The following is a 22,177-nucleotide window of genomic DNA, read 5'->3' as shown; positions in this document are numbered from 1 at the left end:
TAGTCATGATGTATTAAAAATGCAAGTCCTGTTCTGAGCATATAATAAAAATGGAACCATATTTTGAGCTCAAGTTGCTCTGCTGTTGGCTTTAATGTTCGCCCAGAGAGGCATTTGTCATTTTTACTGTTTTAAATGAACAGCGTTAAAGTAAAGAGGAAGAATAGGTTAAAATAAAGCAAAGATGTATTAGATTTAGTTTCCTGTCACATACTCTCATTTGAAGCAGCAGCAGCAGCATGTTAAAGTGTTTTTGCCAGAACAAAATCTCCTGAATGCACCAGATCACACAAAACCGAATCATTTGACATAATTTAAATGTTATTTATCAGGCCAATATTTTGTAATATGGTCGACTGATAATATAAAGTAACTGTAATGAATAAAGTCATGTGTTGCTTTTCAAAGAGACTTTTAGCCCTCACACTGCACCGCTAATGTGTTTTGTTTTCTTGGCATTGGCTTGTTTTTGTTTTCTTGAGTCAAACCAGAAAGAAAATAGTGGTGGTCTGTCAGGGTCACACTTTCTGTGAGCTGTGAAAATAACATGCATGTGGTGCATCTGCTCTGATAATTGTGAAATATGTTAATGCAGTATTCTGTGTACTAAGTGAGAAGCTCTGCATCTTGTTTTAGATATCACTTAGAAAGATGTAACACAGAGGTAATCCACAAAGTCATAGAAGCCCATTGGTTAAAAGGTCTTTCCCTCCTACTCCAAAAATGCACCAACCCTATTCAATAGACCCACCCCCATCCACTGTGTAATATTGCATAAGGAAATAAATTATGCAATAACCAAGCAATAGGGGCTGATGTAAAAAGCCAGTCATGTGTGAGGAATGTGTTAAGACAATGGTTTTTCTAATCAATTTTTTGGTTTAAGTCAGATTCAGGCCAAGATCTTACATCATGTATGATTTGATACAAATAGAATGCAATGCATAAAATATAATTAATTTGACTTAACATTTACAAGATTTATGTTGTTTAAGGTTATTGTTGCACAAACATAGTTCACAGAGTTGTTACGCTTGCATAATAATCAGAGGTAGAGTAGGCACAAAGTAGAAATAAAGATCCAATACTCAAGCAAAGATGAAAAAGGACTTCATTTTGTGCTTAAAAGTCTGATTTAGCCAATATCATAAAGTTGAATCATATTTTCTTATGTTATATTTCCAAACAATAGGCCAACACCATACAAATCTGATAAAGTAAATAAATACTAATTACAAAAGCATTTATTCAAGTTTACTTTAAAAATATATATTATTATTGTCATTGTGGAGCTTTTGTTCAGTACCCAAATATTTTACTTGATTAAAAGAGTACTATTAGCCTACTTTACAACAATATCATTAGCTGAAGTAAAAAGTGTGGGCTGGAACTTCTGTAAGAAAACAGTTACTTACTACCTGCCAGTGCCAGTTTTTTTTTATGCAAGCGTAAAATCAGAACAAGAAAAGAACGCATCGTAACTTAACTACTTATTAGAATTATTATTACAATTAGGCCTAAACGTGTTTATTTTTGTATTAATTTCACTGATTTAAAAAAACATGGTGAATATTACGGTCTCGGGAGCCGGTTGTGATTGGCCCCGCGGCGTCCCACGTGACTCGAGCAGTCACGCGCTTTCCAGGAACCCGTCAGGAAGAAGAAAAACAAAACAAACCCTTGGCGAGAGTCAAAACGAGCAGCGTGTGGACTTCATTGACAAAAAGACCATTGCAAGGTCTAACGCGAGGACAAGGCGCCCTAAGAGTGTGAGTACTGGCGATTTGGCAACGTCTTGCGGTGACTTTGTCGAGTGTCATGTCGCCGTTTTGCTCCCAGCGCAGCGGAGGATTAGCAGCAGCGAGGCTAATGTGCTAAAGGCAGCCGAGAGTCGGGCATCCAGAGCCAGCCTGGGACCGAGCAGAGGAAGGGAGGACGGAGAGGCTGATAGAGAGGTGCAGGAGGCCCATAACTGGAGCAAAGTCAGTGGATGTGGTTGAAATGAGGAAGAAACACATTGTAGTTCCGCTTTTAGGACAGTTTTGGGCGAAAGTAAATGTTGTTAATGTGACTCTAATCGCGAGTTTAAGCAGGAAGTAGAGCTAGCGGACCGAATTTTTTTTTTTTTTGCCAAACGGTGTCCCATTAACCATCAATGCGAATAATCTAAGAAACTGAATTATCTTACTATAATATCAAAAAACACGTTAAAATACACGTTGTTAGGACTTTACAAAATTTCCCTCTCTCACTCCCAGTCTGCATTTGCTGAAATAGCACTGTTCCGCCTCGATCTAGCATGTTATTTTTTACATTGACATGTTATAAAACAAAATTAGCAACATATTAAGCACTTTCGGCAAATATACAAGTGTCTGTGGGCCACTTAAACTGCTACTTTTGCAGATAGCAGTAGCTTTTCGGCGGTAGGTACACGCCCCCCAACAACACACACACACACATACGGCTGCTGTCAACTCGACCTATCTGGAATTTTCCAGACGATATCAAGAAAATAAGGCTACAGACTTTGACATAGAGTTGCTGTTCTCTTTAGAATCGTTTACGAGTGCCTCCAAACCCCTTTTGGTGATATTTCCATGTTTATTATATGCAAAAAAAAACATGTGCTATGTTGATATGTCCATTTGGTTTAGCCTTGTTCTGCGATGAAATATGCTATTAAACGATTAATATTGTCGCATTGGATGTTAACTCTATATTTACTTGTACATTTCATCTCCAAGCTCAAACTTATGCTTTAAAACCTAATCTAGGCCACGGGCATGTAGGCCTCTAACTTGTTTATCTTCGCCCTCAACCTACGTTGATGCGAGCTGTTTATTATGTAGAACCTTCGAAGACCGACAGCCGCGGCGGCCAATCACAAGCGTGTGTGGGCGGGGCGTTATTAGCTTTCAGCCTATGGGAATTCAGGATTACGTGGGTGTTGGCACAGCGAGTTAGATGGAGTCTTTGTTTTGTTTTGCTTTGCTGTGGAGCTGTGACGGGGAGCACAGACTGGAGCATCACGCTGACATCTCTGCTCATACTGTCGGTTGGTACGAGTTGCCTTGTCCGTCCGTGCGCTCAGATTGTTTGTGAAGTATACGTGCTCGTTGTTGTTTCATGTTGTTTTCGCCCATGCATCAATCACGTGTTGTTAACCCCGACAAGCCCAAGCCATCCCTTCGTTTATATCGCAGTACATTACGTTCCCAGACTCGTTATGCCTTCATGTCCAGCGCGCGTGCCCTTTTCCCGCACAATAACGTGGCCTCTTTTGTTTGTGCAAGCGTATGGAAAACTGCTTTGTTCGTTGTGCCCTAACCAGCCTTTGCATTGTCGAGCTGCTTGAGCCATTCATACGTGTCCATTGTTCTAACGCTGTGATCTTTGCAAGCATTATAGTAGACTGACAGGTGTGTGTTGAATACGACTATTAATGACTCCTTTATTGATTGACCTAGATTACATCTGTGTAAAACGTACTATGTAAAGGTCAACAGCAAGATACATTGTGTTCTTTCTCACGGTTAGTTAGTTATGGGTATTTATTTGTCACAATCACTTGACCTGTGATGGTAATATTTTGGTCGACATCCTTTTAGATTAGGTCTTGCCAATCATTACTCACACTTATGTCTCCGAGCTGTCAGTTTTCCACTGTCTCCTAGCTCTGCTTTTGTGACAAAGCATTAGGAACAACTCAGTCAGGTGTGAACAGGTGTTTGGCGTCTTACAGTGAGGGTTATTCATATCGTTGTGAATATTTTTGCAGTATCGCTGAGATTGTCGTTATGAGTTTTGGTAAACCAATCATTTCAAAATTCATCACAAATGAAATCTCACTGTGCAATTATGATCAACACAATTACCAAAAGCTACTGAATCTTCAGAACCAATTATTTTATTGGCAATTTTTGACTCATTATCTCAGTAATTGGCAATGTGCCTTTTTGCTTTTGTAATTTTTGCTTGATTGGCTACTTGCTACATACAATGCTAATATTTTTGTTATTGCCTCTTCAGAAAGATTTCTCTGTTTTCTGCGTGCAAACCGGGAACATTACCCTGAAACACGCAATTTTGAAATGGAATAAAGATAAAGTAGTTGTATCTTTATGCCATTTCAAATTTGCATGTTAGTTTGGATTGGCGATGTTGGCCTGTGCAGCCTTTATCCAAACATTTTATTTGTTTACACAAGAGGAAATATTGCCTCCACCTCAATGAACTCAAAGCATGCTTCCTATAACTTCATCAAATGTCTCCTGCAAAAATGTTCTGTAATATTATCTGAGCATATAGCTTTACCGTTCTTTGCACTCTAACATTGTTATGTACTTAGTGGAGCATGGTGAGAAAAAGACAGAAAGAAGAACTTGTTGTATGTTGTATTAACTCAACATATGGATAGGATCAGTGCCAAAGATGGTAAACCAACATTTTTTGTAAATAACTGTATTATAACGGCAAATTCTCAAACTTAGACCGCGGTATTGTTTGATAATGTTTTGTAGGCCTGTCACAAAAACAATATCTAAAGTTTGATATACTGAGGCGGGAAACTATTGGGATAATCTAGATTATTCAAGACCTTATAATGCAACAGAAACCAACTCTAAAGCTTAAAAAATTGCAGTTAACGTTTAAATATATACTTAATCCAAAAATATCCCACAATGAAGATAAAATACAACGAGACACAAGTCACTTAAAATACAATAACTGAGTCCAAATATCTACGATATTGAACGATAAGTCGATATAGCAATTTTCTGACAGATTTAGCATTTTGTCATCCCTGCACTAAAACACAGATTTTGGTGTAACCAGACTGGCATGGCCCTGTAGTTACCAGTTATCTGTGCTATCAGTGCAGACGTGTCGGAATAAGACGGAGTGAGCGAGTGGCCCAGTTGGACCCGGGCCAGTGTAGTGGAGAATGTGAGCCGTGTGCAGCCATCAGCACCGAGCTAAACAGGCTAATTCAGTTATTAATGATTTAAACAGGACGTCTGCGCGGGGCAGTTGTACAGAGAGGCACAATGTCAGTGTTATTGTGATATTGGCGATTAGGGAACAACTGCCCTTTTATATAAATGACACCATCATTTGTAACAAGGCTCTTGGCAAACGCTTTTTAAAGTCTTTCATTATAGTGCACTGGATTCCTTGACAATAACACTTGATTATATTGATGTGCTTTCATATGACATCTTAAGGTTTTGTGATTCGAGGCACAGCATGAAGAGTGTGCCCAAAACAGTATTCATCATGTGTATGTCCATACTCATTTGCATAATTATATAGGTGCAATTTTTCACACCGTCACATAATGTAAGTAGTGCATAGAGCGATTTAGTGCCACACCAGAACATTTTGCAGCTCTAGCCTTGTCACATAAACTTTGCCTGTGGTTTTATTGCAATCCAATGAAGTGACACAGCTCTAGCACATGCATCTTTTTGAGGCCATCACAAGATGAGTGCGAAAGCCACATGTGACGGCGAGTACGGAAACGATGCATTTGTAAAAGAGCATCGTAAACAACAGCAGCAGAGAGGCCACAGAGCAGCAGCACGACTCAGCCACATTAGAGAGGCTTACCGTTGGCCTAATGTTTGACTGTGGCTGCTGTGACGACGAGGGGCAGGAGCCATTTGTGTCGTTTAACACAAACCCATTTCACACTAAATGGCATTTGCTGAGAGTTTCCTCGTCTCACTGCTATTTTTATGGCTGCTTGCAAATTTGTTTTTTTTTTAGAAATGATGTTTTTGAGCTTTCTATTTGACATGGCGGCACGGTAGCACTGCGGTTAGTGCTCTCGCTTCACAGCTCGAAGGTCCGGGTTCGAGCAGGTGCCAGAAAGCCACCTGCACGGGGCCTTTCTGTGTGGAGTTTGCATGTTCTCCCCGTGTCTGCGTAGGTTTCCTTCGGGTACTCCGGTTTCCCCTACCACTAAAAACATGCACAATAGGCCAGGATGATGATGGTGGTGGTCAGAGGGACCGTTGGCGCAGACGTGTGTGGTCGCGAAAGCGCTTCTGTCAGTCTCCCCCAGGGGAAACTGAAGCTACATACGTAGCTTACCACCACCGAGTATGGAGTGAATGTTCAATTGTCTCATGTAAAGCGCTTTGTGACCATGTCTGTGAAAGGCGATATATAAATAAAGATCTTCTTCTTCTTCTTCTTGTGAAAACATGCCCGCACCAACAAATAATATTATAAAACCAGAGCATGTTATACCCAGTCTAAAACTTATCGAGCACCCAAATTTTAAGCAACAATATGAAATCTCAGTTGGAATGATATTGATTGAAATTGCATGATAACTGTGGCTCTTAAAGCAGACCTCCCTAGACTTCCCTCTCCCCAGTCATTTCCTCTAAAAGGGTCAATGACGACGCCAGATCTGAACCCATTTTCTTTCCTTCTTATTCTTCTTTATGACAAACCATCTTCTGCTCAGTCTCCACTGCACATCTCTCGTTGTATTGTCCAGTGTGTTTGATTATTAAACGGTGTGGCCATAAAACTCTGTGGCACTGAGACAAAGCGGGTGAGCAACGGCAGTGACTCATTTTGTTCCTGCCTGCTCCCCTTCACAGATTTACCGCTGGATAACGCTGCTAATGTTTGCATATGGTTCTGGGCAATTGTTTTTTTAACAACTGAAACCCAATAGAGTTGAATTAGCAGAAGGAAGTAGACCGACATCGCTATATTTCTGGGTTGATCTCGTAATTACACTTTGTTTGATGTTTTAGGAGCCATAATATAGTCCCCAGTGCACATTTTAAAGACCTTCAGGAGCATTAACATTTAACTGAAATATCAACTGCTTAACTATTCCAATTTCAGAACACGTTTGTAGAGGCATAAACAAGCAGCAACCTCCCTCTCTTGGTCCAGCTGCGTTTTTTGCCTTTTTCTGCACACTGCATTTGTGGTTTCTGTGTTCCACATTGTTTTACTGGTAAATTTTGCGTGTCTTTACCGTGTTTCTGTGGCGGTCGGTGGATTTTTTTTGTTACTACAGAGAGTCCATAATGGTTCTGAAGAAAGCAGCTTTTTAAAAGTAAACAAACAGCTAGCTTATGTGCTAAAGACGTTTGAGACTTACACATTTCTTCTTCTGAAACACTGAAGAGGCACCAAGAGCCCCCCACACCTGCAGCACAGTGGAGGCGTCACAAGAGGAGCTACAGGAAACATAAAGAGACAAACGAGGAAGTATCCGGGCAAGACTCACAGCAGCGGGAGCTGCACAGGAGGAAGAGGAAGGAGCTGAGCAGTGCACAACAACACGCTCTGAAACAGGGACAAAACCAGGAGGCGCTGTTTCAGAGGATCAGAGGAGGACTGAAGGTAGTCAGCCAGGTTTCCTCCGGGTGCTATGGTTTCCCCGACCTCGATAAACATGCTGGTCAGGTTGACCACGGCAGCGCAGCTCAGTCGCATCGGCTTATCGGATGGGATTTGGGTCGCAATACTTTGTGCTGTAATACCATATATCGATACTTTTTCAAGTATCGCAATACTTTCAATACTTGCATTTGGAGGCATTTTGTCCTGCACATTGTTTTCCAGTAACAGCACTTTTGGATCTTAACAACTGTCAAATGGCATTGGGTTTATAAAATTTGGACACATGTTTTCTTTCTACCAACCTTTCTTTTATTACAAATCATAATTACGTATTGTATCACACTATGTATCGAGTATTTGTTTCTTGCAAAAGATATTAACTGACCAAAATAATTAGGTCTTTGCAATTTGCTATTTGTGTCTATTTAAATTTGCCATTCGTTTTGATAAATGTGCAGCCACAGGCACTTACAGACGATGCTAATCAGACGCCATACTGTTAAATGAACGTCCTGTTATGTCATATATTGTTACATAAGCTTCCCTATATGTTTTTATTCGCTGCTCTGCCGTACAAAAGCAGCAGGTTATTCAGAGCGTGTGTGTCTGTCTGTGTGTGTGTAGTGTAGCCCAGAGGTGAAAAGTTCATCCATTACAGGAAGTGATGCTTCTCCCTCAGACAGGCTCGTGCCGTCAGTTGTTTACTGTCTCCAATCAGGTTCTCCTGTATTTGAAATGCAAAATACAGAAGAGGGAGGGAGTGAGGAGAAGTCTTGACTGTTGCACCAGACCAGGGCTGAGGTATTTTGGAATGAAATTCAAATAGTGAGTTTTCTGAATTGTTTAGCGAATTTTGTCTTCTGTCTTTGACTTGACCCTGCACTTTTAGCTCCCAGGGACCCTCCTCCAGAACTGAAACAGACTCCTATACCGCCCGTACCTATAGCTGACGTAGAGGATTAGCCAAGTCATTAGGGGAAGGTTTATCAGGAGAAATGAAGAGTGGTGAAGGTGAGGCCATTCACAAAAGCCTTGTCAGGTTTACAGTGCGCTCTTAAAGGTTTGTTGACTTTAATGTTTAAGCAGTGACTACATTAAAGCAATAATCCTGTTGTTTTTCTGTAACAACATTTTTCAAGATGTCCTGGCTGTCCTTGTTTATTCAGATGGAATTTGTAAACCTAAGCCCTAATTAACAGATTTGTGGTTAACAAGAGGTGGTGACTCCAGGCCCAGGATCACAAAGGCTCACCAAAGATACTGGTTTCTGGACAGTGAGAATGTTTGCCTCGAGTCTGAACATCGTCAACTCAGAAACAGCCTTGTCCGAATCTCCAGTTTTGGAAAACCTAATTGCGCAAGTTGCCATGAAATGTAATTTAAATTAGGAAACAAGGCAAATATAAACCAGACATGGGAAATACGATCTCATTGTTTTGTCCGACATCTGGTTTGTCTGATGGTTTGTGTGTTTGACTAAAAGGTAACGCTGTCTCCCCTTAGATCAGAGCGGCTATTGATAATCCATATATCGTCGTAAACCGTGGTTGCCTTATGGAAAACCTCTGTAATTGGGCAGCACCATTTACAGAGACTGACTCCCGTACAGTTTCAATCAAAGGCACACAGACACGTACATGTTGTGGTCTTCTTCATCTGTGTTGGTCCACAGAATTTCGTTCACGTTATTACTTGCCTTTGTTATTAACATTTTGTCTGAGCATGAAAGGCTCCAGCTGCATCTTTCGTTAAATGCAACAAGTCAACTCGAAGACACCTGCAGCTTCTGTCGTCGTCAGTGCAATGGAATGATCTGTAATCAATCGTCGATTTCAATATTTCTCTTTTAAAACTTGTACAGCTCTTCACCACAGGCCGACTGTTTGTCACTAGTTACGTTATGTAAATGTCAATATTTCAACACATTATTTATACAAGGCACAAAGCTGTGGAAGCAAGAAGAGTTGATCAAATCGCTAGACCTCTTCTTTTGGAAAGTACCCAGGACATTTTGTGGTTTGAACTCTGAGGAATGAAACTTAAACTGCTTTGCATTAAATGCTATTGAAGTACAAACCTACCAATTGTTATTTAAACTGAGCTCTCTCAATATGGTTTAACATTGGTAAAAGGCCATATTTATGGATTTTGCGCGACCCTACACCATATGATTCTCTTTGCTTCTCTGTTCTCCTGAGGTGGTTTTTTTGGCACTTGCTCAATACCAGGGGGAGCCTCGCTAATGAAAGCTTGCCAGCACTAGTTTCTAAACATCGCCAGTCAGTAAAATGTTTATCAAAGCCTGTTTTTGCTCCTTATATCTTCTTGGAATCATATGACTTCAGTGACATGATATTCAAAATTTTTTCCTGCAACATTGTTGTTCTTGCTTATAATGTACGATGTATGTTTGTGTTTTGTTCCATTTTGTTTTACGTTATATACAGTACATGCAAACCCGCCTTTCCTGTTTTTACTCATTTTCTCTCTTCCTCTCCACAGACCTAGAAAAACATAAAGCGTCAAGAGAGACTCACACAGAAGAAGAGAGCAGAGCAGCCTGTGTCCCTCCCTGACGGCGCCCCTTGTCTTCTCCCCCAGGCGCCTGCAGGACCCCCACAAACACCCCTCACCTCTGGGACTGGACAGCAGGCCCAGAGGTTCCCCCAGTGGAACTCTCAGCTGTGCCTGGCAATGCCTCAGGTACAAAAAAAAGTAGAAAATAATGTAACATGAAGATGGATAATTGCAAATAAAGAGAAGAGAAACAACTTTCACCTTCAGGCCACTTTCAAAAAGATATTAGCAACATTTTTTTCCCAAAGTTTTGGCCCATACTGCCTTAGTTCCCTCCTGCAATACCCTCAGCCTGCGCAAAGTGATATATGTGTCTGGGAATGTGAACGAGTGAAGAGCGAAATTAGCCCCAAGCTACAATCCAGCATTTACAAGTGCATATCTGTATGCACTATTTGCATAAACAAAAAAAAAAACATTAGAAACTAGAAATGCAATGGCTGCGCCATTGCGATTGACTGCGGAAATGCGGAAGCGAATGCAGAAATTGCATAAACTCTTCAAATTGCATAATCAAATTTGCATAAACTGGTAAAATGCATAAAATGTCATGTTGCATAAACTGCATAAAGTGGTAAAATGCATGAATGGGTTAATTTGCATAAATTATGTAAATTGAATAAACTCTTTAAAATTCATAAGTCCTAAATGGCATAAACTCTTAAGTTGCATAAACGGTTTAAAATGCACAAAGTGGTTACTTTGCATAAATTGTTAATATTGCATAAACTTTTAACTTCCATAAACTGGTCAAACTGTTGAAATGGCCTCAGTGCTTGATTGGCAGAAGCTGCACAAATGGCTGAAAGTCCTGGAGTCCCCATTGGCTGGATTCCCCCATACACACCAATGCAAAAATTTCAAACTCCCGTATAAAAAAACTGGAAAACTGCAGAAGGCCAATTTTTTCTCAAAACCCACAAGTTGCATAAGCTGAACATGCACAAAGTGCAGAAATTGCATAAAATGCAGAAAAAAGTGCAGAAAAGCATGGATTTGTGGCAGCCCCATTATAAGTCAATGGGAAAAATCTCCGACATTTTGGCCGATTGCGGAAAAACCGTAAGGTGCAGAAGTCCCAAAAGTACTAGCACCCTTCTCCTCAACATGCGGAACGTTTTGATGCATAACTTGCATAAATTGCACAAAGCATGAAAGTGCTGAAAGCTCTAGAAAATCGGGAAAAAGATGGAAGAGGAATAATAATAAAGAACATGAAAACCAATAATTGACTGCGGAAGAATTCCGCAGTCAATCAATGATCAACCACAAGATGAAAAGTACCAAAAGAAACAAGCCAAGGTACAATTTAAGCTTCAGAAACATAGTGGAGCCGCAACCAAATCAGTCTGATCTGTGTCTCCACAAACTTCCTGTTTTCTAGTTATGAGATCTGCTTTGGTTAACCAGACCAAAGGTGTTGTTCAGCATCAGCACTGAGCAAAGCGATCTTTATCATTTGTAAAATGCTGTTTAGCTGCTGAAGAAGCATTTTTGCCCAAGGTAAAGAACAAGGTATTCAGTTCGTAAAAGTGATACTTCCAAACCAAAATGATTACATTAATGAGTCGTAATCGTTACTGTACTAGATACAGTAAATAATCCAGTCATGTAAATAAACTTGTCACTAGTAGTCAGTGCGCTCTTTGTCCGAGACTACGCAGATTAGACTAAGAGGCTCTACCAGGAAGGGCATCTGACCTGGTCTGTGGGAAACAGTAATGTGCACATTAAAAAACTAAATCTGAATGTTATATGAACATTTAGTCAGCGCTTGTGTTTGTGTTTCAGCCCAGTGTCAGTGGGATGGAGCCTCCCTTTGGGGACCCTTTTCAGAACTACTCATTTGCCGACCAGGCGCTGACCAGCACCGACTTGCTGGCCACCAGCTCCGACCCAGACTTCATGTACGAGCTGGTGAGTCCTGCCACACAACCCATAAAGATACTCCTATCACTGTTGATAATACCAATGGTAATAGGAAGGCAAGTTTATTTGTACAGCACATTTCATGTAAAGACAACTCGATGTGACTCACAACAACACCAAACTCACAAACTCAGTAAAAATACAATAAAAAGCAATAAAAACAAATCAACTGATACAATAAAAACACATATAAATATATGCATTAGAATTAATTAAAACACAATCAATTGCCAAACGCAGCAGTAAATAAGCATGCTTTCAGCCTGGACTTAAAGGTAGTCAGAGTTGGGGCCTGTCTCACGTCGTCACGGAGGCTGTTCCACACCTTTGCTGCATGAAACTGAAACGCAGCCTCACCGTGTTTAGTCGTGACTCTAGGAACCACCAGAAGAAGAAGTAATGTAAAGTTCTCTTACTGAGACTACAGGTTGTTACAAGAACAAAAATGCAGATATGAAAACGAAATCAGGGACTTAAAATAGAAAATTGAATCAGGGCTTGAGTGCATCGTTACATCCTAGCAGAGACCGGAGTACTGGGCTAATATGGTCGCATTTCCTGGTTCTGGTCAGGACTCGAGCAGCAACATTTTGGATACTGCAGGTGTGTAACAGCTCGTTTGGAAAGGCCAGTGAGAAGGCCGTTACAATAGTCTAACCGGCTGGAGACAAATGCATGAATTAGTCTCTCCAAGTCCGGTTTAGACACTATGGGCCAGATCTTGTGCCTGGCGTACAAAATTGCGCTGGCTTCTAGCGAATTGGGAATTTCCGTGTGGCGGAGCTGTTGCGCTATGTGCCTTCGCCACTTGCGAGAGAACCGGCGCTTATAAAAGGAGGTCGGCTGAGGTGTGGTTTAGCACAAGCAGCATTCGCTAGAAGCCAGCCTCACATTCATTTCCTAGTTTACATCGCGCTGCCTTGTGTTCTTCCATAAGCATTACAGGCTCTCACAGGTCAAACTAAAAACTTTATTAACTCCATCGTGAGCTAAACAATGTTCGTGTCTCGAGAGAAAGAGCCTATGCCGGTCCCGCTGTGGTGCGGATCGGCACTTGCTTGGCAGTAAACGCGAACAAAACAAATACACATGTTCACCCCCCACTCCTCCACAACCCCTCGCCACTTCCCAGCCACAGAGTCTGGTTGGAGGAAAAAGGCTCTTGTGCATAAGTCCGCCATTGGCCATGTTTCTCCACCCCACATACTTCCTACTTACTGTATATGCTCTAAGTCTCAAAGTGCGCTCCTACTAAGTGCAAAACGTTACGCTACAGTCTGCGTTTTGAAACACAAGATTGGGACCTTTTATTTTAACAATGTTGTTCAGATGGTAAAAGGCCGCTGGTTTAATGAACTTAATATGACAGTTGAAAGTCAAGTTTGAGTCCATGGTTACTCCTAGATTTCTTACTTGATTTTTTGGTTCTAGGGAAAGAGTCTCAAGATGATCAATGACAATCTCTCTTTGTCTTTGTGGGCCAAAGACAATGGTCTCTGTTTTATCTGTATTTAACTGGAGGAAGTTGTTTTGCGTCCACACACTAATCTGTTTGATACAGTGACACATTGTATCTACAGGCCGATGTTTACCCGTTGTCAGTGAAACATAGATCCAAGTGTCATCTGTGTAATTGTGATAGTCGTTACTGGATGTCAATTGACCTAAAGGAAGCATGTACAAGTTGAACAAGAGGGGGCCCCGAATCGACCCCTGCGGAACCCCACAGGTCAATGCTATTTGGTCTGAGACACAGTTTCCCATCACAACGTAGTAACTTCGGTCCTCAAGGAAGGATCTGAACCACTCGAGAGCCTTTCCAGAGATTCCCACCCAGGTTTTTAACCACTGTGTCAAATGCAGCGCTAAGGTCCAGCAGAACTAAAACCGTGACCTTGCCTGCATCTGTATTTAGCCTGATGTCATTTGTCACCTTGATCAAGGCCGTCTCAGTACTGTGGCAGGGTCTAGAGCCTGACTGGAACACATGAAACACAATTTTACCATTTGTAGTGAAGTACTGATGGCGTTTTTAATGGCTTGGACCTTGTCACTAAAAAAAATGCAAACACATTGTACCTAGTTGTACAAATGAATTCTTGGAGCAATGAAATTGGAGGGTTTTTGATGCTAATGATATTACTAATGTAATAATTACTAATACTGAACACAGTGACTTGTATCAGGATTCACAGCATCAAGTCACAGCTTCACACCAAACCTTGTTATCCATGTGTTGTTCTTGATTTGTTTTCCACATGGTGAATATGTGCTGCTTTAGTGAGGAAATGTGTTGATGCTCGAAGCGGCTGCAGAAAAAAAAAAAAAAAGGCTGCATCAATCCTGCTTTATGCAACATATGCTTAAGAATTAATTTCATTTCCTCAGGGTCGGGGCGGCAGTGGTGCAGAGAGTAAAGCAGGTCGAGGGTTGGTGGTTTGAATCTTGCAGGTGCACACTATCATTGTGTCCTTGGGCAAGACACTTCACCCACCTGGCCTCCAGTGTTTGTGCACATTGGTGTATGAATGAGAGTATGAATGGGTGAGTGGTTCCTTTTAGGTAAAGCACTTTGAGTGCCTAAAGCAGGTTGAAAGGCGCTATGTAAATGCAACCTTGTGACCATTTAGGCGACATCAGCCCCTCATCATTCTCTGCCCCCCAGACAATTCAAAGAAACAGTCTTTTCAGAAATTACACCCAAACACCTATTATTTCCTTCCTGAGAGGATTTGAGTGTGTTTAGGCTTGATCCTCAATCTTTCGACTTGGAAAAAAATAGCTCTTCCTCTAGAGACCAAGAGCCCTGTGTCTAATTGTTTTTCGGCGCGTGACATTTGCCTTCTCTCATCAGCTGCAGGTGTCCGCTGTAATTTACTGAGAGTCAACTGTCACTTCAGCAGATTCTGCAGCAGTCAAGTCAAGAATCACTACCCTATTCATTTCTAATAGTATGCAGTAGTAATCAAATCTTGCTATATTTGCAAATTCAACACAATGTTGTGTGCTATCTATGTTATATCAGGAACTCGCCCATAGCTTTATTATCTAACAGTTTAGTTTGTACAAATGTCAGAGGAGATTATTGATGTTGAGTATTAATAGCTGCACTGACAATTAACTATTAACATAATTATTTTTACATAATAACTCCCCTGCTCTTTATCCTTCTCTCCTCAGGACAGGGACATGAGCCACAGACAAAGCCCATGCGGGGACAGCCAGGCGGGGGTTGGGGCGGTGGATGGTAGGAAGGAGGCCGAGGCGCACGTGGACCAGCTCATGGCTCTGGGCGACAGTGAGACCGTGTGCAGCAGCTCTGCCTTCGAACAGTGGGACTCATACTGGGAGGACCTCACCAGGTGACGATCACTAATTCATGGGCCAATGCGTTTATGGCAAATTAACCTCATCTGCCACTAGAAAAACAAAAAAACAAATTAACTCATTCCCATGACGGATGACACTGATGCACATTTATGTTAAAGGGGCGGTGTTGTCGTGTTCAATGTTGTTCTCCCATCCCTCTTTGTGTTTTAAGCCATTAGTGCATATTTAAAGTAATCTTTGAATCTTCCCCGGTTATTTCTAGTGCTTATACAGTACAGTGCTCCTTCTGTTTACCCCAAACTTCTACCGCAGCCCTATGTAACCAGGAAGCACTGTCCATACCTCTCGATCCGTTGCCTAGCTTATCATTATATACATTATTATATCATTTCATTGCAGTGCTTCATCAGGCAAAACCATCCACTGAACCTTCATTACTACAAAGCAAGTCCTTGTCTATACACAGAGCTGTTGCAGCAGCTCTGTGCTCTGACTCTGTAGTGAAAGCAGCCGAAACGTTGTGCTCGTGTTTCTGAGATGTGGCAGTGCGTGCTCTCCTCAGTCTGAAGGCTATTAACTTTTGGTGGAACAGTGTAAACTTCAGGAGCAGCTGTAATGAGTGGTTTATTGAGGTCATGTTTGAGGGAAGATTTGGAAGAGTTTTATTTTTTCCAATGTTTCAAGCATTTACAGTTTATGGCCAAGATCTCAGTCCATTAAAAAGAGTGCTTTAAACTTATGCCTTTACTTTTATTGTTGGTACCAACCGTCTGCTCTGTGCTGCAGATACACACGGCTGGACAGCTGTCACATCTGGGGAACCAAAGAGGTGGACTTCCTGGGACTGGACGACTTCTCCAGCCCCTACCAGGACGAGGAGGTGATCGGCCGCACCCCGACACTTGCACAGCTCAACAGTGAAGACTCGCAGCCTGTCTGTGAGAGCCTTTGCCCTCCCACAGACCTGCTGACACAGGTGTCTCAGCTTCCTGGACCCAACAAGAGGCCTCTAGTGTCAGGACAAGGCCCAGGGGCAATTCGCCTCATGCCCAGCTCCTCACGCCTGTGCCACACTCTGATACCAGACATCCCAGAGGGGCCCCAAAGAGCCACGCGGCCTGTCGCCTCCAGCACCGAAACCATGTCCAAGACCTATATCAAATCAGACCCTGATCTCCCGAGCAAGCATTTGGGACGAGGGGCGAAGGCTGCCCCCATCTCCAACACTGACTTTGTCCGTAAGGCTAAAGTGCGCGTGAGCTCTGGGCCTAAACCTGAGGTGACATTCAAAACTCCATTTGAGAAGCCCGAACCAGCTTTGCCTCCGGATGAGAAAGCGTCGACTTCCTCAAGCGCCACATTCATGGGACCTCCTGTATCTGGGGCCTTCGAGAAGCGGTCCGATGGAACAGGGGGGAGGTCCACTGTGCCTCAGCTCGTGGAGGCCAGTTCCACTCCAGACGGGCCTGCCTTAGCGCTTGTAGTCAGTGGGAACAGTGTGGCTGCAGCAGGCCCTGCCCCGGTGGTGGATGGCAGCGAGAAGAGCAAGGAGGAGGAACACAACTACTCCCTGTTTCTGACACGCAGCCGGCTGTCCCAGAGAGGCCTGACCTTGGATGAAGAGGAGGAGGAGGAGGAGGAAGAGGAAGAGGAGGAGGAGGAGGAAGAAGAGGAGGAGGCAGAGGAAGAGGAGGGTCTGGATGATGACGATCACGATGAAGATCATGATGAAGGCTTTGGGAGCGACCATGAGCTGCTGTCAGAGAACGATGAGGAGGACGAGGACTACGAGGCCGATAAAGATGACGACGACATGAGCGACGCCTTCTCTGAGCCCGGTACTTTTTATTCAGGATTTGTAAGAATGTCTTCGTAAGTTGTATTTCTAACCGCTTCCTCTCTGTCTTCTGCCTGATGGCTCTGCAGGCTGTGATGTGGAGATGACAGACGATATTAAAGGGCTAACGGCAGGGGTCCCAAGTCGTAAGAGGGGAAAGCGCAGGTACTTCTGGGAATACAGCGAGCAGCTCACTCCCTCCAAACAGGAGCGCATGCTGAAGCCCTCCGAGTGGGACAGGCACACTCTGCCCAGCAACCTGTACCAGAAGAACGGCCCTCTGCACGGTACATGAGCTGTTTATGTTGCCGTTTTTTTGTTGTTGTTTTTTTCACTTTTAGAGGGTCATGACGTCACGCTCCCCGAACATTGCAAAAAATTCTCTTTTGTGCAGCCACTTACCATCAAAGAATCAGTCACATACTAATGCTTTCATACACCAATGACCTGTTGACTGATCGCTGTTTGTGCTTTAGGCAAGTACATGTTGAAGAAATCCCGTCGCACTGATGTGGAAGACCTGACTCCAAACCCTCGGAAACTGCTGCAGATCGGGACAGAGCTGCGAAAACTCAACAAAGTCATCAGTGATCTGACACCAGTGAGCGAGCTGCCCATTAACGCGCGGCCCCGCTCACGTAAAGAGAAGAACAAGCTGGCGTCTAGGTGCGAGTCCACCGCCTTAATCTGTAAAAGTGGTAAATTAGAAATGGTGTGAATATTATATTTCCCCTTTGTATTGTAGAGCTTGTCGTTTGAAAAAGAAGGCCCAGTATGAAGCTAACAAAGTGAAGCTCTGGGGTCTCAGCACTGAGTATGGTATGTACCTCACTGAAGACAGGAAAGTAAAGCAAACTTTTAAATAGCAGAAACAATCTCGTTAGAAATGTTAATGCCTAAATATGTTCTTTGTAGAATATGGTTTCATGTAAGAAAGTTGTGGTTGTTGGAAATATTTGTGTGGTTTCTTTTTGTAGATCGACTGCTGTTTGTGATCAACTCCATCAAAGAGGAGATTGTGTCCCGCGTGGAGGACTCCGCGCCGCGCCCCACCAACATGAGCGACACCCTGGATAGGCTCATCCAGGACACTCTGGGTGAGACAAAAGTTGCTCCACCAGCATTTATAAAGAACAGTCGGCTCCTTCAAGTGATATGTGCAGCAGATTCATCTTTTACCTCCATCTTGTAAAGCGGGTTAACTCTTTCCCTGAACACAAAAGTTTCATCTAGTTTCATATACCCATTGTTTTTGCTGACTCATAATCATATGGTTATAAACCATAAATACATTTTTTGCAAGAAAACGGTTTCACTAATGTAAGCCAACATCAAACTTCAAAGAAAAAAAAGGAATTTCTACTTGCCTCAACTTAAAATGTAAAATATTACTATATATTGTGCCCAAAATGTTAATGAGTGTTTAGAAACTGTAATTAGCCTAGAGGTTCAATAGTGTCATAGTCTAACCCTGGGGTGTTATGCCAGGACCTTTCAGCATCTTTACTTCAACGGACATTAGATCTTTGATTTGTGTAATAATATATATATATATGCAAACTGAAAAAAATGTGTTTAATTGCCTGAAACCTTCTGTATATATGGCAATAGTGCTGCACTAAAATGTATCTGTTTAATACCATGAGATATTATATTAAGAGCTTAATAGTCAACAGTCTGCATCTGTGAAAAGCTGTCACTTTGGAGTAAAATGCGGCTCAGTCTGAGAGGCTTGGCCTCATCAACAGCTAGACTCTAGTGGCCCTTTAACCATCAACCAGACTCCAGGAAGAGTAGCAGAAGCCGCTAATGTGGGTCTTTAAAAACATGAACCTCCAGAAGTTTGTTTGTTTGTTTGCATACTGTTGTTAACAGATGAGTTGTTATTATAAAATTGTGACTGTCCATTTCTCTGTGTTCAGTCTCACCACCGGTCGCCGGGGAGACTTCTGACTTTGTGAACAAGATCCTGGAGAACACCGGTCGCGGGGATCCAACCGGAGGACTGGTCGGCCTGCGCGTGCCCACCTCCAAAATGTAGACCGGGCCAGTCCGCTCAGAGCAGCAGGCGCTGCCCTGTTGTAACTATGCTCCTCTGCATGCCTCTCCAGAGACACATTCATCGTTAGTCCCACAGACGCACATATGTCCAGTATGTGTGCTTGTTTAGGCCACGCCCCCCTATGGTGTAGATCCTTTAGCTTTCTGTCTCACTGCGCACCTCTCCCTGCCCTCTGCGCATGTTGGGAGGAGAGTTCCCCTAAATCAAGTGACAGATAAGTGTACAGCTGTAGGATGTTCAAAATCCACCAGTGATTCTTCTAGGTGTGTTTAACATGATGTGTAAGCTCTTAACACATACACACTGATATTGTTTCACTCAACTTTTGACAGAAAGAAGAAAGAGTGTACCCAAAAATCAAATGAAAATGAGGCTGTTACAGTAAATCATTTGTTCAAAGCTCATTGTTAACGATGACTTTGAACGGAGAAGGCTGCCAAGACAAAAGCAGCTTGGTGCTACAGTTTGGCAGGAAATATTTAGTGTTGAAGGCCTAAATATGTTCATGCCATTCCTGTTCTTGCCAATCAGCTATGCTTATCAAAGTGGGGGTGAAAATTACCCAAACTATGGAAAACAAAGTACAGATAGCTGAAAGGTTTCAAATGGTTTAACAATAGGAGGTGGTAGAGCATAACGTTTGGTGCTTATGGGCCTTGTGCCGGTTCTAACTGGACTCCGAAAGGCGGCCATGTTGACAGGAGCAGAATGAGAGGAAGATGGTGGTGACAATGATAGAGATTGCTCCGTCTCCTTTAGGACTGTACATAACCACACTCCCCTTTGTACAGCGAACCGAGACGGGTGTGTCCATACTAGTGTTTGATCAGAGTGCTATTCATTGTGCCTTGTGAATGTGTGTGTGTACGCGTGAGTGAGGGACTGAACGAAGCCAGCTGATTGGTCAGAACTCCCTGAGTTCCAGCCAATGAAAGGACTACTTTACCGTGAGTGTGTGAATGAGGAGGAGACACCTGTGGGTTGTATTTTGTTGTTAAAGATATTTCTGAATGTACATACAGTGGAAGCTCTCGTTGCGTGATGCCACAGAGTCTGTGTAAATAGGAGGGCTCTGCAATAGTTAACCTTTGGTTTTTGGTACTCTTGTCTTTGGGATCGGGGGTGGGATGACAGATATTTTTGTTTAGAGTTCAAAAAATATTTGCACACTATATTTTGATTGTTTTTTGTACCAAAGACACATGCAACGAAATGGCGACCAGCCAGTTAAAGTAAGGTTTTGCACAGCTTACCTGACGCCGTATTGAATGTAAGAAATGTGGGAGGGTCAGGGAACCTCATAGAACTGTGAAATTCGCTTGGGTCCAATTCTGTACAGAAAAGGAACATTCGTTTTATTATAAATTGATCATCCTGCAGCTTCTGCAGCACAGCGCTGCCCAAAAGCTGCTCATTCCTCCCTCCACATGCTAAACGTATTTAAGGCGCTGCTCCCAGAGCGCTAAAGTAGATAAGCTATGTTACATTTGCCTGTTTGTCAAAACGTCACGACAATAACCAAAACAAACACGTTTGATTTTCAGACATAAAAAGAGTTAGTTCATCCACAAGAACGAATTCATTATGTTAAGTACTGTATATAAACAATGCTATATCTGTCAATGGTGAAATGCCACTTTCTCACAACAGCTTCATTTAAGCATGACACATTTCTAAAGCCTATCCTTACATTTGAGAAACTTAGACAAAAAAAAACAAAAGCCAAAAAAAAAAGTTATATTTTTGTATTTAAGCTGCCTGTTTGCTTTTTGAAGGTTTGTGAGTATATGTCAGGGTTTAATACTGAAAGAAGTGAAGGAGGAAAAGGAGAGATTTTTTATAAATTTGTATTAAAATAGCACCTATCTCGACTTCAGCAGGCTGAAGCTGAGACTCAAAATCAGGAATAAACTTTTACAGTGAAAATGATGCAAAGTCTCACCATGTGTATGGAGAAAGAAAAGTTTGTTATAATCATGAACACAAAATGGTAGAAAAAATCATGCCGCTATAAACTATTCTAAAAGAGGCTCAAACATTTCAATGCACTTTAAATTGATACAATCAGGTAGACATGTAAAAAAGCCTATGTGGTCAAACAGTGAACTGTATACAAAAACCAGTATACTTCAGTATAGTCAACAGAATACTTCAATGGTTGCTGCTGCCCAGAATGCTTTGCGGCCGGTAAACCCCAGGGGAACAAAGCATTGTTTAAGAGAGTGATGCCTATTTAAATGGTACGCTTGGCGTTTGAGTGCCTGTCCAAGTTAAAATGGTGAATAAGATAAACCGATTAAAAGTTAATCATGTTTGTGAATGACATGACTGAGAACAAGTTTACTAAATGCAACTTCCACAAAGTTATCAGACAAATCCAATTCTGTGGAGTTGAGCGTTGCTAAAAAATGAGCTTATTTTGTATTCTGTTTTAAAAGAATAGCAGTGAATCTCAAAGAGCGTCCTCCTTCACTGACCGAACTATGCTGGAGGTATGGTTTGTTTGCATTGATAACTGCTAGCGCTAGCACGTATATGAGTATATTTTTACTGTTAAATGTTTCCGTCTAAAAAGGGAGATGTGGTGCTTTTTTCTGATACTAGAATGATGAGTAACCATGAATCTTATTTGACTCTTAGTCTAGTTGTAGCCTATAATGACTTGCTCTCCCTGACCGTCCATAGCTACTTTTCTTAGTAGTGACTTAGTTTTTGTAAATACACTATAAGTTAATATGTATCTTCTAAATGTCCGATATGAGTATAAATATTCTATCTTACATGTTTGAAAACAAAAGCACTTTGTCCAAAAAAGGAGAAAAAGATATAAAAAAAGAAAGCATTTTTTCTTCCATTGCTGCTAAAGGCCTGGTGTGAATGCTGCAAGTGCTCTTGATATGACTACTTGGATTGGTTGAGAGACTGCCAAGAAAGAGAGTTAGTGGCCTGGAGAGGGATAGATCTATGAGTTTAGGAGAGTCGTAATGAGGGAAGTTCTTTACTCAAGGCAGGATAGGTCTACTTCCTGGTCGGCATGGGACAGTGCAGGATTTTCAAGATGA

General features: G+C 42.1%; 1 protein-coding gene across 3 annotated transcripts; it reads left to right on the top strand.

Moving 5' to 3' along the window:
* Positions 1–1,637: 1,637 nt before the first annotated feature.
* On the top strand, positions 1,638–22,154 carry crebrf (creb3 regulatory factor). 3 transcript variants are annotated; one of them, XM_079566948.1, is made up of 10 exons: positions 1,638–1,769; positions 9,883–10,083; positions 11,749–11,874; positions 15,067–15,248; positions 16,003–17,054; positions 17,143–17,340; positions 17,530–17,719; positions 17,799–17,872; positions 18,031–18,150; positions 18,976–22,154. In XM_079566948.1, the coding sequence occupies exons 2-10, from the start codon at positions 10,075–10,077 to the stop codon at positions 19,092–19,094; spliced, it is 2,070 nt and encodes a 689-aa protein (XP_079423074.1). In that variant the 5' UTR covers positions 1,638–1,769; positions 9,883–10,074; the 3' UTR covers positions 19,095–22,154. The 3 variants fall into 3 exon arrangements, with proteins under 3 accessions (XP_079423074.1, XP_079423076.1, XP_079423075.1); XM_079566950.1 differs by having other exon boundaries at positions 1,757–1,769; positions 9,982–10,083; XM_079566949.1 differs by lacking the exon at positions 1,638–1,769 and adding an exon at positions 2,929–3,058.
* The last annotated feature ends 23 nt before the right edge of the window (positions 22,155–22,177 follow it).

This window comes from Gobius niger (assembly GCF_951799975.1).
Source record: "Gobius niger genome assembly, chromosome: 11".
In the NCBI taxonomy this organism is placed as follows: Eukaryota; Metazoa; Chordata; class Actinopteri; order Gobiiformes; family Gobiidae; genus Gobius; species Gobius niger.
Note: the sequence above shows the minus strand (reverse complement) of the source record. Positions and strands in the feature narration are given on the sequence as shown.